The 17,353-nt window shown below is 36.9% G+C and overlaps 2 protein-coding genes across 2 annotated transcripts; both read left to right on the plus strand.

Moving 5' to 3' along the window:
• Nucleotides 1-1,250: 1,250 nt before the first annotated feature.
• pop4 (POP4 homolog, ribonuclease P/MRP subunit) lies at nucleotides 1,251-7,559 on the plus strand. Its single transcript, XM_054617992.1, has 7 exons — nucleotides 1,251-1,367; nucleotides 3,372-3,427; nucleotides 4,595-4,824; nucleotides 4,968-5,045; nucleotides 5,152-5,213; nucleotides 5,914-6,015; nucleotides 6,384-7,559. The coding sequence occupies exons 1-7, from the start codon at nucleotides 1,361-1,363 to the stop codon at nucleotides 6,518-6,520; spliced, it is 672 nt and encodes a 223-aa protein (XP_054473967.1). The 5' UTR covers nucleotides 1,251-1,360; the 3' UTR covers nucleotides 6,521-7,559.
• A 2,424-nt stretch (nucleotides 7,560-9,983) lies between these two features.
• Nucleotides 9,984-12,398, plus strand: plekhf1 (pleckstrin homology domain containing, family F (with FYVE domain) member 1). Its single transcript, XM_054618619.1, has 2 exons — nucleotides 9,984-10,341; nucleotides 11,064-12,398. Exons 1-2 carry the CDS (start codon nucleotides 10,095-10,097, stop codon nucleotides 11,660-11,662), a joined length of 846 nt encoding a protein of 281 aa, XP_054474594.1. The 5' UTR covers nucleotides 9,984-10,094; the 3' UTR covers nucleotides 11,663-12,398.
• The last annotated feature ends 4,955 nt before the right edge of the window (nucleotides 12,399-17,353 follow it).

Below are 17,353 nucleotides of genomic sequence, written 5' to 3' on the forward strand. Positions count from 1 at the left end.
ATGGTGTAACTCATGTTTTGACAACATTATCTAATCACAATAACATTCATCATACACATTTTGTCATATTCATTATTCATTATGTGTCTCTCTAAAAGCACCTGTCTGGCAGACCGCAGTTCTTGCCAGATTTAGAATGTATAATGTTGTTGAGGTGGAGCCCAAGGTTTGGGGACACAGCGGCATGTTTTAAGACAGTGTTTTATATAGTGACAGCTCTCTGTAATACTTCTGGTATCTTGACCTCACTGTTTTTTTTATTCTATTCATATCTATCTATCTATCTATCTATCTATCTATCTATCTATCTATCTATCTATCTATATATCTTTCTATCTTTCTTTCTTTCTTTATCAGGGTGAAGGTTTACATTCGGCTTCTCTGTATTTATTGTGGGTAATATCATATTGTGTTATAGTCATCGATGAATGTTATGTTTTACTAGTTTAACTTATGGCTAAAACAGAAAATGTACCATCAAAATCCAACCTAACAATCAAGATTTGGAGGAAAGTATGTGGTTGGACAGGAACGAATTTTGTGTATTTTGTGTCGGTTCTTTGAATAAGGCTCTGCACTTGTTTTTGTTTCACTGATCCTCGTGCAGAAGGTTAATGCTAATTGAATTATGTAACATGTTAAATTGAGCATAATGTAAATATTTAATTTTTATTAAAAAAGGTTATAGGAAGATCTCATACACACAGAGCATAGAAGTTACAAGAGCACATGAATCACAGAATGTAGAGGGTGTGAAGACAGCACCTGTACAGCTTGAAAAGACAATAAGGAAATATATTGTTTTGTCTTTTGATCCATCGCTTTCTTTTGAAAAGACTGGCTATGGCATCGGGGTACTTGTCAGTCTTGATTAGAAATGGCTTGTTTTGAGGAATGTGTGCTGTACTCTGCTCCATGTTTGTGACTGTATTTTATTTACATTATTTTCCTTTATTTATTTATTTCAACTAAATTACTATTTTCATTGTAAATCTTTGTCCTTCTTGAATTTATGTTTTAACTTATAATTTAGCCAATTATTTATTTTCAAGTGATATTTGTATTATTTATTATTATTTTATATACTGCCATATGTTCAGGTTGGGGGAAGGGTCATTTATGTATGTAAATTGTGTTAAATGTATAAAGCCAATAAATATATGTTGTTTATTGTTATTCCTGATATAGACTGTAGAGGGCGCTGGTGACTGTTCAGAAGAGGAGCTGGAGGAAGAAGAAGAAGAAGAAGAAGGAAGTCAGCCCATGTTGGAACCAAAACACATGTGTTGAACAGTTTGCTGCATTTATAAAGTGTTACATTTAATACCATTTTATTCGTGAAGTCAGTGAAAACGGGGGAATGGACGGTGAGTTTAATTTACGAGAGGGAGGTAGAGTTTCGTTTTAAAGTAGCCCATGTTTGTTTCTGACCCATAAAGACGATATTATGTTCTCTGTCTGTCTTCTTCCAGTCTGATAATAAACGCATCTTTAACGTTAATGCATCAGTGTGACGTTCAGGGTCTACAGTGTACAGTAGGGATTTGGTTAAAGCAGTGGTGCCATACAGTAATTAAATAAAAACCCTGCATTCAAAATACCAATGTAATACTTGATTTTTTTATTTTTCATTTTTTTATTTTTATCTTGTCTTTCTTTACTATGTCTCTTGTGTGCACTTTACTCTGCTGCTGTAAGCCTGCAAATTTCCCCACTGCGGGACTAATAAAGGATTATCTTATCTTATCTCTTATCTTAAAACAGAAGGCACCTCATTTACATTTTTTGAGTTTTTAACCCCACATTTCTGAAAAGCTGATTAAGGAAACGTTAAATGTTGCTGCTGAGCAAGACCTTTGCCTTCAACAAAATTTTCTAATTTTAATTGAAACCTTTTTCAATTTTAATTGAAACCTGGAACTGTGTGATCAAGTAAGTAGACAAGAGTATGACCCTGACCAGACAGTCAGTGGCAGCTTGTAGAAAGTGTCAGATTTTGATACTTAACATTTCAGTCGGTACCAAAAACGACACAACACACTTTGTCTGAACCTTTTGTTGTTGTTGTTGCTGTTATCAGAGTGAGTGGTAGTGAGTCTGTACTTCCTCCGTCTGACTGTGCACATAAGGGAATATTTGTGACTAGTCAGACAGGTTCTCAAACTCTCCCTCTCTCTCTCTCTCTGTCTCCTCTTGAAAAACAACGTTTGATGTGGTTCCCTTGAGGCTATACAATTAAAGAATGTACGACATGTACCGAAACAGTTTAGAGCTGTGGAGAGGTTATCACAACACAACTGATAACCTCATTTATCAGGGCCACAGGGAAGTCCCCGCCAAATAAACTAAATTAACTTATTCCTGGATGGTTATTTTTGTACGGACTGTAAAGCCCCAGCGGGCAAAGTGACATCAGGCTATAAAGATAAATGTTAACTTGCGTTACGTACTGATACCAGTGGAATAGTTTTCCTTGCTTGGTTTCATGTGGTTGCACGTTCACACAAAAGGTGCAGGGTGTGCCTCCTCTGTTATTGTTTGTGCAAAACACTGTGCCAAAAGTACGCATTTGTGGCACCAATCTAAATCAATTTGATCACCAACCCAGGCACCAGACACCTACAAACAGTGAGAATGACCTGAAAGTGGTCATTCTCACTGTTTGTAGTTGTCATACAATGGCTTCAGGCGTCAAGCCATGGTTATGTGAGCGTCAGGTCATTCTAATGCACTCCCCTTCAAATAAAGTGATATCTAAGTCTTGCAATCGTGATAATGTTACTTACAATATTTGAATCAATGAGGCTGTTCCGTTAACAAAGTCGTGGTTCGCTTTTAACCGGCTGTGATTGGCTAGGAGGGGAGAGTCGTCTTAATTTACTTTTTTAACACCAAGTCTGTTTTTTCAATTTTCAATTGTGGAATAGTCCACTGTCTTTGCCGTGTTATTGTGCTGGGTGTGGCGTTGGTGACGGTCTAAGATTACGGTTGCTTCCTTTGGTAATGGTTGGAGCTTCTTTTTTTAAATGTATTATAATGTTCGGGTCAATCGCAGCAGCCAGCGTCACTGGATTGCCTGGCTCTGCCATGTATTGTAACAGGAAAGTAGTGTGAACACAGTGATGTTTGTGCGAGTTTGTGTGTGAGTTAGACGGAAATGGAAATGAAATGAGATCAGGAAATTGGCCCAAATTTTTATTATTTTTTCTTTTTCACAGAATCTTAGGGAAAAAATGTGCCCCTCTATCAGGGCTTTTAGGACAGTTCTAAGATTTAAAGAGAGCCAACAACCACTCCTGCATTCTGGTCCAGCACCTCAGTAAGTTGATCACGTTGTGTGTAATTCTGGTTTTGTTTTTCCCGTTCAACAGAAGCGCTTGTTCGAGCCACGATTCCTCAGGATCTGGTGAAGGTTCTTGGTGTTGAGGTAAGCAGATACCGCTAAGTTGACAAGTGATGTGCTGTGTAGTGAAACTTTTAACTGTGTATTCCAGATGTGTCATCTCTCATGCAGGTTCCAGTCATGCTGTGCAAAGACTTTTCCTGCAGAAAAGAAAGTGACATTAGGTCTTCTGTTAAAACAAAGTCAACAGTAAATTATTAATATTGATAATTGTTTCATATTTTTTGTCATTTTTATATAAAACAAAACACAAAAATACAAACTGCTGGTTCCACCTTCTTGAAGATGAGAATGTGGTGCCTTCCTTCATTTAATAAATGATCATAGTAATGATGGCAGAATGCACTGGTCAAATACAAGAAGACATTTGAGACTGGAAAATCCATTTTTCCACTCTTTTCTGACATTTTATATTTCTCTATACGCAATAATCAAAAATATGTTGGTGTTCTTTTTCTAAATGTACATTTATCAACATATATTTATGTTTTTTAATCGTTTCGTCAACAATTGCATGGCCTAGAGGTCGGGCGTTGCCCAGTGCTCACGCAGCGACAGCTTCATCATCTTCACCAAGTTTAAGACATTTTTAGTTTTTGAGTTTGTTCAAGTGATGCTACAAAAACCAACAAGTAAGACAACGGGCCCATTTTGTAGACCACTGCATAAGATGGCTAACAGTCAGGTACAGGTATTTTTTTTTGTTCGTTTTACTTACAAGTGGGCGCTTTTTGAAATAAATTCAAATGTCAGAGTGCCGTAAAAAAAATGTATACCAAGGACTTCCTTCAAATGTAAGCTAGGCAGTTGGTGCTTTTCTAACTTGAACTTATTTACTGAATTGGCATTTTTGTGAAGATGAAGTGATGACATTTTGGACGGGAATGGATGTAAACTACAACTTGATTGTGTGCAGAGGCATACATTTTATAATTTCATAACACATGTACATTGCAGCTCTTTTTTTTTTTTTTTTTTTTTTACAAAGTAGTTTGAACTGCTTTTTCTAAGTAGCTTTAATCAACCAAACAAGATGTTTCTCTAGGATAGCTTGGCTCTAGTTCAACTTCTTCCAGTGTGAAGAATTGGAAGCTTGGACAGCTTTTTAAAGTAGCTTCCCCAACACTGGTCACAAGAAAAAAAGAAAAAAATCTCTGTAAATGTCCCCTGGTGTCCTTTTCTCATTTCCAGTCTCGGACCAAATCTAAAGGCGAGGCCTTCACCAAGGCGTTCCTGAATAACAGCATGAAGCAGAACTCAAAGCATAATCTGAAGAGCATGCTGACTCACAAGGCGGTGGTTCTGGGCTACGCCAGGCCCAAGAAGGACAAGTCCAAGAGGAAGAGCAAGAGAGCAAAGGGACTGAACGCTCGGCAGAAGAGGGCGATGAAGATCTTCCAGATCAAACCTGAGCACCAGAGGTTGGTGTCTACTCTTAAGGATGAGCAGTCGTTGAAATCCATATGGAAGAAAAATGTGTTTGGAACATTGATGTAAATGACCGCATCGAAACATTCTCGTCAAAATTGATTGCATCACTTACTGTTTGTCATTATCATCGCAGATACGAGCTTTTCCTGCCCCTGCATGAACTCTGGAGACAGTACGTCATTGACCTGTGCAACGGATTGTATCCAACATGGTAAAGCAGTCCGGATCATTCACTGCCAATTTGAAGCCATTTCAGTATTCCTTTTTGCTTTCACTGTGTATTCAGTCTCCTATGTCGTGTCGTGTTCTTTTTACAGCAATCCACAGTTTGTGCAACAGAAGCTTCTGAAGGCAGACTTCCACGGAGCCATCATCACAGGTAGATTTTTAGTTTTCTCTTTTTCTTTAACATCACAATGACTTTAATCAGTTTAACTGTCTGTCTTTAACAGTGTTTGAAGTTATAGTGACTTTTATTACAAGTACAAAAAAAGTCCCTGTGTTGGCCATATTTTTTTACTAGATCAGAGGATTTCAAACTATGCGGGGGGGTTCAATTCACTCATCTGATATCATGTACCGAACCAGATTGCATAGCCTGATGTTTTTATGAGTTATAAATACGTAAAAATGCAAAACAACCAAAATGTTGAAGCACAAATCAATTCATTAATAAGTAATTCTACTAAGATATCCAGTGGTCCCCATATGTTTTTGTCTCCCAGAATTCTATGAGTGAGACGTACAAGCAGAGCTTGTGCAGGACGATGAACCGACCGTAACCTTACATGAGTAGCTCTGCAACTTAATGAAGCTACTAAAAGTTGGCTAACCTTTACACATCCTTAGTTTGGAGATATTTTAGCTTTGAAACACAGAAAAGCTAGACAGCAACTTGGTATATGTGAAAAGTCAACGGAGGGGTGTCACGGAGGGGTGATAGATGTCACCTGTGCTTCATTGTGAAACCACACAAGCACCTGTTGTTCCTAAAGACCAACATCTGGATGCATTTCTCTGAGCGCAGACACATCTGTGACAGTGCTGTACTAATACTTTGTTCCTCTTCTCTCTCGTAGTGGTCCGCTCTAAATGCCCATCATATGTAGGCGCCACAGGGATTCTAGTCCAAGAGTTCAAACACGTCTTCAAAATCATCACCAAAGAAGACAAACTGAAAGGTAAGACAGCCAAAATTCAAGGCTTCAAAACCATTGTGCCATACTACTAAAACACTACTACACAAAACAACTACATTAAAGAAAAAGCTGTTATATTTACTATATTTTCTTAACAGAAAGCTATTCAGTTATGGTATTAAAAAAATTGTCTCTGATTTTGGCATTTAGGACCACTGGTTATCAATGGGTTATCTGAATAAATATGTAACAACATTTTCACTTCTCACAATGTGAAAACTTTGAACTATCATTTCAGAACTTGTTCACAAAACAATATTATGCTCTTGCAGCCAAAACATGATGAAACCTTGCAGTCTTGTGCAGTGTCCGTCTGAGCATCAGTTTGACCTGAACCTTTTGTGTCACAGTGATTCCAAAGAGGAATAGCGTGTTTGCAGTGGAGATCAACGGCTTCGTCTCGCACATCTACGGGAACAAGTTTGAGCAGCGAGCCAGCGAACGCTCCGCCAAGAAGTTCAAAGTGAGAGGAACCATCGACTTGTGAGATGTAGCCACAGGACCATGCAGAGAGACTTTACATGATCAGACTTCTGCTGCCTTCTATTGGCAGTCAGAAGGAACTGCAACAACAATGACCAACGTGTGGCAGATGCATTGAGGTCATTTAACGGACTGTAAAACCACATCCGAAAAAAATGATATTTCAGTTTTTGGTTCGGTTTACACCAAACCAAATATGGACCATTTTCAGAAATAGGCATCACTTTATTTTAAAGGCAAACTCCACCAATAGGGCACTCAGTTTACTTGTCATGGGGAGTACTAATCAGCCAGTGATAACAGTTGTATGATGTCCTCTTTGTAAGTAGCTTTGTCAAGTGTGAGAAAATAACCCTGGTGATGTGATCAGGAACCTGATATTGACGTGAGGCGGTCAGATAGAGAGAAGAAGTCTCACTCTGTTGGAGATGTAGCTACAGAAACACTCGGTCCACAAGTAGAAACTGGCTGCAGAGACCACTTTAACCAGGCAGTAGGCAAGTTTTGTTTTGGTTCCTGGTCGTATTATATTTTTTTAACTAATGTTTCCGAAATTAAATGCATATTTTTGGATCATTTCAAATTGTATTGTGCTCAGGCTTTTGCACGACTGCTTCACATTGAGAAAAAAATGAATCAGATTTTTGGTTCAATTTTTAAAAAAAGGTTTTTTGTTTTATTTATTTGAATAGAAAAACATGTTCATCTTACTCAAAGAAAAGTATCACCAACACTTCTCAACTCTTAAGTTTCAAACTGTTTCAACAAACTGTTCAGTAACTCTCATGCTCTGCTCTGATTAAACTGTTGCTTCAGTGCAAATCAGCAGTAGACCAGTCACAATCTTTTGAAAAAAGCTCATGTAAACAGCCAAATAGAGAAAATGTCCGCTGTTCAAAGGCTGTATTTAGTTTTATTTATCTAATTTTGTTTTATTATTTATCATATATTGTACAGCAGAGGACGGAATAATCATTTGTTGTAACCACACAAGTGTTCTGCAATTTTTTGTAACATAAAAATGTGAAACATGGCGGACTGTAAGCCGTATATATGTGTCTGTGTACTTTCCTGAACTCCTCCACCTGCCGCTGGGGATGTACCCAAGCAACTGAGTACACATTCTCCTCTGGCTGTTTCCCGGACTACTTACTTTAAAAAAGAACCCGTCTAACCAGGTATTGAGTCAGCTGACCTGGAACGATGTGTTCTTTGACAGTGCAGAAACAAATATTTTGCGTACACACATAGAGGATTCACTCGGATCAAATTATTTGATTGAGATATAGACCGCAGAATCCAGACTTTCAGGTTTGTAGCTGGTACGTTGTGTGAAGCCAAGAATATACAGTGTGCGTGTCAGTGCTGCATGTGCTTAGTGTTGTGTGCTCGTGAGGACACGCTGTTAATTGAGCCTAGTTAATGAGTCCATAGCCAATAAGTCACACATTCACATTGCAGGAGGCCCACTTTGCAAAACCAGGATTAACTCTCCTGGATTACATAATGGAACAAGTGTTCATCTGTCAGATTGATATGGCTCACACTGTGGCTTTGCTACTTAATGCACCGAGAAGCCGTGTCTTTTTCACACAAGAAGTTTTGACTTGTCACAGTGGGACAAGCACAGGTGAAAACGATGTAACGAACAAATGGCTGAGTTCCATTTAGCTGCTTCATTCTTGCGGGGGACACTTGAATAGAGCCTAGCCATCATTATCAGCAACACCAGGTTTTCTCTATGAAATTGTGTGCTGTAAAATATATATAATTAAAAAAAGCTTGTTACTTTATCTCAGCTGATTAATATAAATATTATCACCCTCACTATTACCCTCATTATAACCCTTTTTATCAACTATAACTGACAAAAAACTGCTCAACTGTGAGAAGCAATTAGTAAAACTATTCCTACCAGTAAGCATCTTACTGTTATCATGATGACAGATGACCTGGCGCAGTGAGAGCAGAATGTCTGTGGTGTGGTTTTTGCTCAGCGAAGCAGCTGGCAGTTTGTGAAAGTTTTGCATCTTTTTTTTTTCTTCCCTACCACTCCATCTGCTTCGCTGAGCAAAAACCACACCTGTTTGTGAAACGTGAGCTCTTGTCAGGTCAATTTGACTCAGTAGTTTTCCACGGTTTACCTGCTCTTTGTTTTTCCAGTTTACAGTTTACAACTACATTTAGTGTCCACTAAACAGGTTGTTTTTATCACATGTATATATCTCAATATCACAAATCATTCCCTAGATGTTTAAAAAGGTGCAGAATACAACCTTTTAGTCCCTCAGAATATTTCAATCTCGAAGTCAAATGGATCATATCAAAGCATCTGAGGATGATCAGAAGCAATCCTGGTCCCTCAGCCAGGGTAAAAAAAACACTATGCTTGCTAACACCAAAGTAAAACACAATACGAGCGATGGTGTTGACAAAAGGCTCCTGATCTTGCTTATAATTTCAACTATTTACTTTATCTCTGTAGGTAAAAATTTCTCTAACAAAATGATCCAACCAAAGGGTGCTGCTTTTCCATCAACGTTCTTGAAGGCCATTATTTGAATTAATTATTTTCAATTGCCAAATGCTAGAAACAAAGTCTCTTAAATCATCATTATGAATATGAAAGCTGGTGCCGATGAAATCTGTAGACTCACACACAAACAGCCATTTTAGTTGTGCCTAAAATGGCTTAAGATTGCTAGAATTGTAGTAGTCTTAATCTGGTGATTAAAAAATGATATGCACAACTACCAACTTATTTCTATTGCGTACTCTCTCCAAAGTATTTGTAAATAACTGCATGCTTTTTAGTGGATTCAGTATCCAGTAACTATGATATTTAAAAAAAGTCACATTATAGAAAACTTATTAAACTTTTTTTAAGGACATTTTCTATGAGATTCTTATGTCATTCTATGACATTTTCTATACTATACTATATTCTGATTTTTTTAATGACATTTTGTATGACGCACAATAATATGATGATATATTTTTTGGCCACAAAGCAGTTAGCATCATCTCATGTATTACCTCGGTATATCACATTTTGTTGATTTTAAATGTAACTTTTATTTAAATTCACCAATTGGTGAATTTAAAAGGATAATTTGAAGGATAAATATACATGAGTCAGTTGATGGATCAATGAGCTGGAAATAGAGCCATCCACAGGTCCCTTTGAATTTACCATCTGTCAGAAAAATTTCCACCCAAAGTCCTGCCTGGAAGCCAAATAGATTCAGTGAAATGATATGACTTCTGTCAAAAACAGCACGTGAAAAGTGACATGCCCATCAGATAGGGAAATTAAAATGCAGCTCCCGCCCCTAACTTCTTTTGAAATGGGTTTGTCTTGAAGCTGTAATTTACTAGGGAAGTCCCATTGTGTCACCAACAGGCGTCACCAAGACTTGAAAAGGAGCTTTGGTCTGCAGCTTGTCTCAGTAGGAAGTCTACACGAGCACAGGACAACATCTCACACCTACAGAGGAGTGGAACTATCAGCAAAAAAGAAAACACACACACTGACAACAGGACTCTTGTAGACTTGTTAACCAGATACAAAGGCTACCATGGTGGACCAGCTAATGTTTGCCCAGGATAACCGGGACCGGATCCACGCCGTGGAGCACTCTTTTGGGCCGTCAGCAAAGCCCCTGTACGTGCCGGGTCGGGTTCTGATCGGAGAGGGCCGGCTGATTAAGATGAGCCGCCGGGGGCCGCAGCCCAAAGCCTTCTTCCTCTTCAACGACATGCTGGTTTACGGCAGCATCATTCTGAACGGCCGCTGGCACAAAAAACAGAAGATCATCCCTCTAGGTGAGCAGTACAGAAACAACCCTGAGGGGAGATATTATGCAGAATAGTTTGATCATTTTTAGGTATTGAAATGCTTTGAAAGTAAAAAGTGAATCTTAGACTCGTAAAGCAGAAGGAAGAGAAGAATAAGAACAAAGGGCCAAAAGCAGCAGCTACAGGGATGACATTGTATAAATGGCATTTTGTAATAAAGGGTTGCAGTTGTAAGGGACAAATAAATTAGCGCAACTAGTGGGGTCAGATTACTTTGAAATGTAGTCAGTTACTGAATTACATCGCAATTTTTGTAATTATTAACGTAATCCATTAGATTATTTTTTTTTTTCTAATTTTAATAAATTCTGATTACTTCAAAGTCAAACACTGAAAAAAATGCAAATTAAATGCATTGTGTATATTAAACATTTACGGTTGGTAAAATGAAATTGTGCATACTAAATATTACAGGCACAAAGTGCAGGTGGAGGGGAGCATTAACTTTTTTTTCTAGTAAGAGTGTATTTTGGTCTGCAGAGACTTATCACTCCTATCAGTCAAACACATGACTTTACTGCACGTTTGAGAGCAGTAGTATTCAGCAAACAATGACTAAATGTGATTGTTTGCTGCATACTACAGTTGAAATCATTTCAATTGTACTGTTATTTCTGCATGCTTTATGTCTCTTGTATCTTACCTATTTAACCAATGTATCTAACAAACCATTTTATTTTTTATTTTAGAGGACAGCCAGCTTGAGGACTTGGAGGACGGCATAAAAATGAGGAACCAATGGCTGATCCGTACACCACAGAAGTCCTTCTACGTCGCAGCCGCCTCATACGAGGAGAAGCGAGCCTGGATCGAACACATGGAGGACTGCCGGTCCAGTCTGCTGCGGAGCGCCGGCTGCAGGCCCGTGTACGACTTCGCCAAAACCTGGATCCCTGACCAGGCATCCGCGGTCTGCATGCGCTGCGCCGACAAGTTCACCGTGACCCAGCGTCGACACCACTGCCGGAAATGCGGCTTTGTGGTCTGCGGGGCGTGCTCCAAGAAGCGTGCGGTGATCCCACACATTCACCCGACTAAGTGTTTGAGGGTCTGCAACATGTGCCACTTAAGCCTCTCGATAACGGAGGTCCAAGAGGTGCCTCGCATGAGGGGAGACAGCACTGAGAAGATAAACTCAGATGAAGACGGAGTGGACGGTTTGAGTGAGGAAGAGGAGGCAGAGGAGCAGATGGAGGACCATGACCCCATCAAGTGGATGAACTCCCAGATAGACTCCTGGTCCACCTATGTCTACTTCAAACCGGAGCACACACAGCCCCGAACATAAGCACATGAAGAGTGCTGCAGCCAATCAGAAACAACCTCGTGTTGGTCTTTGGGCCCCGCTTTAACATGGACACATACGGATTCAGCTTTGTGCCATTGGATAGTTTAAAGGCACTCTTACTCCTTAACATAACAAGACAATAATGTATTACGTAAAACAATTTTGTTTATATTGTATTTATTATTTATGTTAATATTTTGTCTTTTGAAGTTATACTGTCTGTAGGAACACTATTGCTATGAAGTCTGATAATGTGGTCAGATTATTTGGTGTAGAACACTTGAGGGAAGGTGTCGGCCTGCTGATAAGTTTATACTTATCAATCCAGTACCGACTAATCAAGAACACACAACAGATGGATCCTCACAAAAAATGATCATGGACTCTAAAGTGCGGTAGCTGTGATACACATAAATACATTTGTGTAGAAAGTAGTAAACCCTAATTGTAATTAGTCATGCTGGGATACATTATTGTAGCCACCGTTGAGATATAATATCGTATATCTTTTATTTATTTATCCTCTGTAGAAAAAATTGGACTACAATCTGAATTTTGTTGTGCAGCCCTGTTGTACACTGACAAATAGAAAACCTTGTAATACTGTACAATACCTGCACTTTTATGGACATGGTAGCGGTTGGTACTGTTAGCAGAAGCCAATTAGCAGCTATTAAGTTTACACATCATTGCACCTTTTATATGTTATTGTTTAGACTATTGTGACTCCCTCTTTACTGGCATAACAATAATAAAATAACTTGATATGCTAACCTGTATCTGTGTTTTTTCTCTAATATGTAAAGCACTTTGTAACTGTGCATTTTAAAAAGTGCTATATAAATCAGTAAGGGGTAGTTTACAGTGGGTATTTTTACTTTTCATGACTTTTGTCTACATACTATATTATACCTTTTTAGACTATTTTCGACATTATATACTATGACCTTTTTCAACATACTATACTATGACTTTTTTTTCAATACTATGACTTTTTTTTCCGACATTCTAAAACTTTGACTTTTTAAAATTTCTTGACATATACTATGAGTTATTTTCGACATACGATTTCTTTTTTTCCACATACTACACTATGACTTTCTTTGACTTTTTTTAGACTTACTACACTATAACGTTCTTTGACTTTTTTTGACATCCTATACTATGACTTTTTTTTACTTTTTACAACATGATACTATGAATCTTTTCTTAGACATACTGTACTATGACTTTTTTTAATACTTTTTTGATATACTGTGCTATGACTTTTTATGACTTATTTCGACATACTATACTTTGACTTTTTTTTACTTTTTACAACATAGTATACTATGATTTTTTGTACTTATTGTGAAATACTATACAATTACTTTTTTTTCTTTTTGGACATTTTAAACTACGACTTTTCAGATTTTTTTCAACATACTTTACTATGACTTTTTTTTAAACTTTTTTCGACCACTATACTTCGATGTTTCTTCGAACTTTTTCGACATGCTATACTATGACTTTTTTCGACAGACTCTTATATTTTGTCGTCTTGCTGACGACTTTTTATTTTGGACATAACAGACGTTATTTTTTAAAACATACTATACTATGACTTTTTTCCGACATTTTATGCTATGACAGTTTTTCAACATACTATACTATGACTTTTTTTTACTTTTTTGAGATACTATACTGTGACTTTTTTCGACCCACTATATTATCCACATGCTGTTCCATGACTTTTAAAAATATATATTTTTTCACAGCCTATACTATGACTCTTTATTTTCCGACATACCATCTTTTGGGTTTTTTTAAACATTCTATACTAACACCTTTTTTTTTAAACTTTTTTCATCATACTATACTATGACTTTTTACGACATATTATACTACGACTTTTTAACCCATAGTATACTATCATTCTTACTATATATTCTCAACTCTTAAGTTTCAAACTGTTTCAACAAACTGTTCAGTAACTCTCATGCTCTGCTCTGATTAAACTGTTGCTTCAGTGCAAATCGGCAGTAGACCAGTCACAGTCTTTTGAAAAAAGCTCATGTAAACAGCCAAATAGAGAAAATGTCCGCTGTTCAAAGGCTGTATTTAGTTTTATTTATCTAATTTTGTTTTATTATTTATCATATATTGTACAGCAGAGGACGGAATAATCATTTGTTGTAACCACACAAGTGTTCTGCAATTTTTTGTAACATAAAAATGTGAAACATGGCGGACTGTAAGCCGTATATATGTGTCTGTGTACTTTCCTGAACTCCTCCACCTGCCGCTGGGGATGTACCCAAGCAACTGAGTACACATTCTCCTCTGGCTGTTTCCCGGACTACTTACTTTAAAAAAGAACCCATCTAACCAGGTATTGAGTCAGCTGACCTGGAACGATGTGTTCTTTGACAGTGCAGAAACAAATATTTTGCGTACACACATAGAGGATTCACTCGGATCAAATTATTTGATTGAGATATAGACCGCAGAATCCAGACTTTCAGGTTTGTAGCTGGTACGTTGTGTGAAGCCAAGAATATACAGTGTCAGTGCTGCATGTGCTTAGTGTTGTGTGCTCGTGAGGACACGCTGTTAATTGAGCCTAGTTAATGAGTCCATAGCCAATAAGTCACACATTCACATTGCAGGAGGCCCACTTTGCAAAACCAGGATTAACTCTCCTGGATTACATAATGGAACAAGTGTTCATCTGTCAGATTGATATGGCTCACACTGTGGCTTTGCTACTTAATGCACCGAGAAGCCGTGTCTTTTTCACACAAGAAGTTTTGACTTGTCACAGTGGGACAAGCACAGGTGAAAACGATGTAACGAACAAATGGCTGAGTTCCATTTAGCTGCTTCATTCTTGCGGGGGACACTTGAATAGAGCCTAGCCATCATTATCAGCAACACCAGGTTTTCTCTATGAAATTGTGTGCTGTAAAATATATATAATTAAAAAAAGCTTGTTACTTTATCTCAGCTGATTAATATAAATATTATCACCCTCACTATTACCCTCATTATAACCCTTTTTATCAACTATAACTGACAAAAAACTGCTCAACTGTGAGAAGCAATTAGTAAAACTATTCCTACCAGTAAGCATCTTACTGTTATCATGATGACAGATGACCTAGCACAGTGAGAGCAGAATGTACAATTACTTTTTTTTCTTTTTGGACATTTTAAACTACGACTTTTCAGATTTTTTTCAACATACTTTACTATGACTTTTTTTTAACTTTATTTTCTTCGAACTTTTTCGACAGACTCTTATATTTTGTCGTCTTGCTGACGACTTTTTATTTTGGACATAACAGACGTTATTTTTTTCAACATACTATACTATGACTTTTTTTCGACATTTTATACTATGACAGTTTTTCAACATACTATACTATGACTTCTTTTTACTTTTTTGAGATACTATACTGTGACTTTTTTCGACACACTATATTATCCACATGCTGTTCCATGACTTTTAAAAATATATATTTTTTCTCAGCCTATACTATGACTCTTTATTTTCCGACATACCATCTTTTGGTTTTTTTTAAACATTCTATACTAACATTCTATATTATGCCTTTTAAAAAAATAAATTCAACATACTATACTATGAGTTTTCAAGTTTTTTCAACGTTCTTAACTATGATTTTTTATTTTTTTATTTTGACAAATTATACCAAGATTTCTTTTTTGACAGACTATACGTACATGACATTTTTTTTCCTTTTTGCGACATACTACAGTAATTGACATGCTATACTATCCCTTTTTTATATATTACTTGACCTGCTATAATATCCCTTTTCTTCATATATGCTGTACTATAACTTTTTAATGACCTGTTTCAACGACATATGAGTTTTTCATGAATTTTTGACCCTGCTTTACTATGACTTTTTCATGACACTTTTCGAGACACTATACTTTGACTTTTGTAGACATGCTATACTATGTTAGTTTTATACTTTTCTCGACATGCTATATGATGACTTTTTTCTGACTTTTTCAACATGCTCTTCTATGCTCTTTTATGACATGACTTTTGACTTACTGTAATTTTTTTCGGACATCCTATACTGTGACATTTTTATGAATTCATTCGACATACTATACTTTGACTTTTTATGACTTTTATCAACATACTATGCTGTGACTTATCTATGAGATATTTTATGAGGTTCTAGGCCGTATTTCATCAAATTTTAATTACTTTTTATAGCATTCTATTCTACGACCTTTGATTTTAATTTTAATTTAATCCTTTTAATGGAATAGTATAGAATGAGTATTGTACCACATTTTTTTATGATATACTTTCTATGACATTTTTAAGGCATATTTATGGCATACTGTACTAAGACGTAGTACAGACTTTTTACTGCACTCCATTCCATGACATTATAAAGTTTGAATAACTTATGTAATGGCATACTATAATATGATTTTATGACTTAAAATTCTTCATGACGTTCTATGCAATCTTCACCATGACTTCATTCAGTTTTTTATTACTTTGTCATTGTATTTTATATAACCATTTATATGACTTTTATGGCATACTTTACACGTTATAAAACATACTATACTATTACATGTTGTATGCCATACAATGCTTTGCATTTTTTACGACATACTATACTACGACTTTTTAACCCATAGTATACTATTAGTTTTATCCCTTGTAATAAGAACCTGGTAAAAAATCTCAGAGGCTTTGTCTGAAGTAATGACCACACTGTCATCAGTGTGGTCATTACTTCAAGGAAATTTGTCAAGAAGTTATTTTGAAAATCTGACAGACAAAACAATTTAACTGACATCACGTAAGCCCCGTTTGCTGTAATAGTAACAGTTAAATCATCATAGACATATTGTTTTTGTGTATATTGTTTATTTTTCATAGTTTATTCCAAAGACACAGGGCAAGCCAAGCAATAAAAACCTGTGTGGTGACATAGGGCCCAAATGTGAGGCAGATGTTAGAGAACAATCAGGCAAATATGTGTAATGTCTTTTAGTCGATCCCCAACTTTGGTCCAGACTGAAATATCTCAACAACTATTGGATGGATTGTTGTTCATTTCCTAATGATTTGGGTTTTTAGTGGACACCATGGAGTTGGATTAAAATTAGGTACACACATTTATGTTCCCCTCAGGATGAACTGTTATGACTTGGTGATCAGGTCAACATCTCTATTTGGCCCTGATGATTTTGTCAATTTGGTTTACGACCAAATATTTGCAAAATTTACGATATTCCCATCAGTCTCAGCTTTAGATTGTGTTTAATACTACTTAGCAAATGTTAGCTCTGTAACACGCTAAGCTAAGATGATGACCATGGTGAATACCATACCTGCTTACTGTCAGCATGTTTTCACTCACAGAGGAAGACAGGTGTGGTGGTTACAGTAAAAAGGTTGGACAGGTTCTCTGGAACCTAACTCAACTGGTATTTCCCTTGAGGTTGACGTAAGAAAGTCCCTAGACTGTGTAAACTTTGCACACCTTTCGACGCGCTTCTGTATCCTTCCATACAGCAAACATCAGTGTTCCACATGACAACACTTACCACAGACGGGAAACAGTGACAATCAATCATGGCTTTGACTGGTGTCAAACCTCTGGCAAGGTGGCTACAAGAAACAACAACATGTTATTTTGAGCTCAGTGA

This window comes from Anoplopoma fimbria, chromosome 2 (assembly GCF_027596085.1).
Source record: "Anoplopoma fimbria isolate UVic2021 breed Golden Eagle Sablefish chromosome 2, Afim_UVic_2022, whole genome shotgun sequence".
Taxonomy (NCBI): domain Eukaryota; kingdom Metazoa; phylum Chordata; class Actinopteri; order Perciformes; family Anoplopomatidae; genus Anoplopoma; species Anoplopoma fimbria.

Excerpts from the sequence above, each read along its gene's own strand:
- plekhf1 (XM_054618619.1), top strand. The coding sequence starts at position 10,095 with ATGGTGGACCAGCTAATGTTTGCCCAGGATAACCGGGACCGGATCCAC. Across the intron at positions 10,342-11,063 it reads ACAGAAGATCATCCCTCTAG|AGGACAGCCAGCTTGAGGAC; the intron begins GTGAGCAGTACA and ends TTTTTATTTTAG.
- pop4 (XM_054617992.1), top strand. Across the intron at positions 5,214-5,913 it reads CCACGGAGCCATCATCACAG|TGGTCCGCTCTAAATGCCCA; the intron begins GTAGATTTTTAG and ends TCTCTCTCGTAG. Across the intron at positions 6,016-6,383 it reads CAAAGAAGACAAACTGAAAG|TGATTCCAAAGAGGAATAGC; the intron begins GTAAGACAGCCA and ends TTTGTGTCACAG.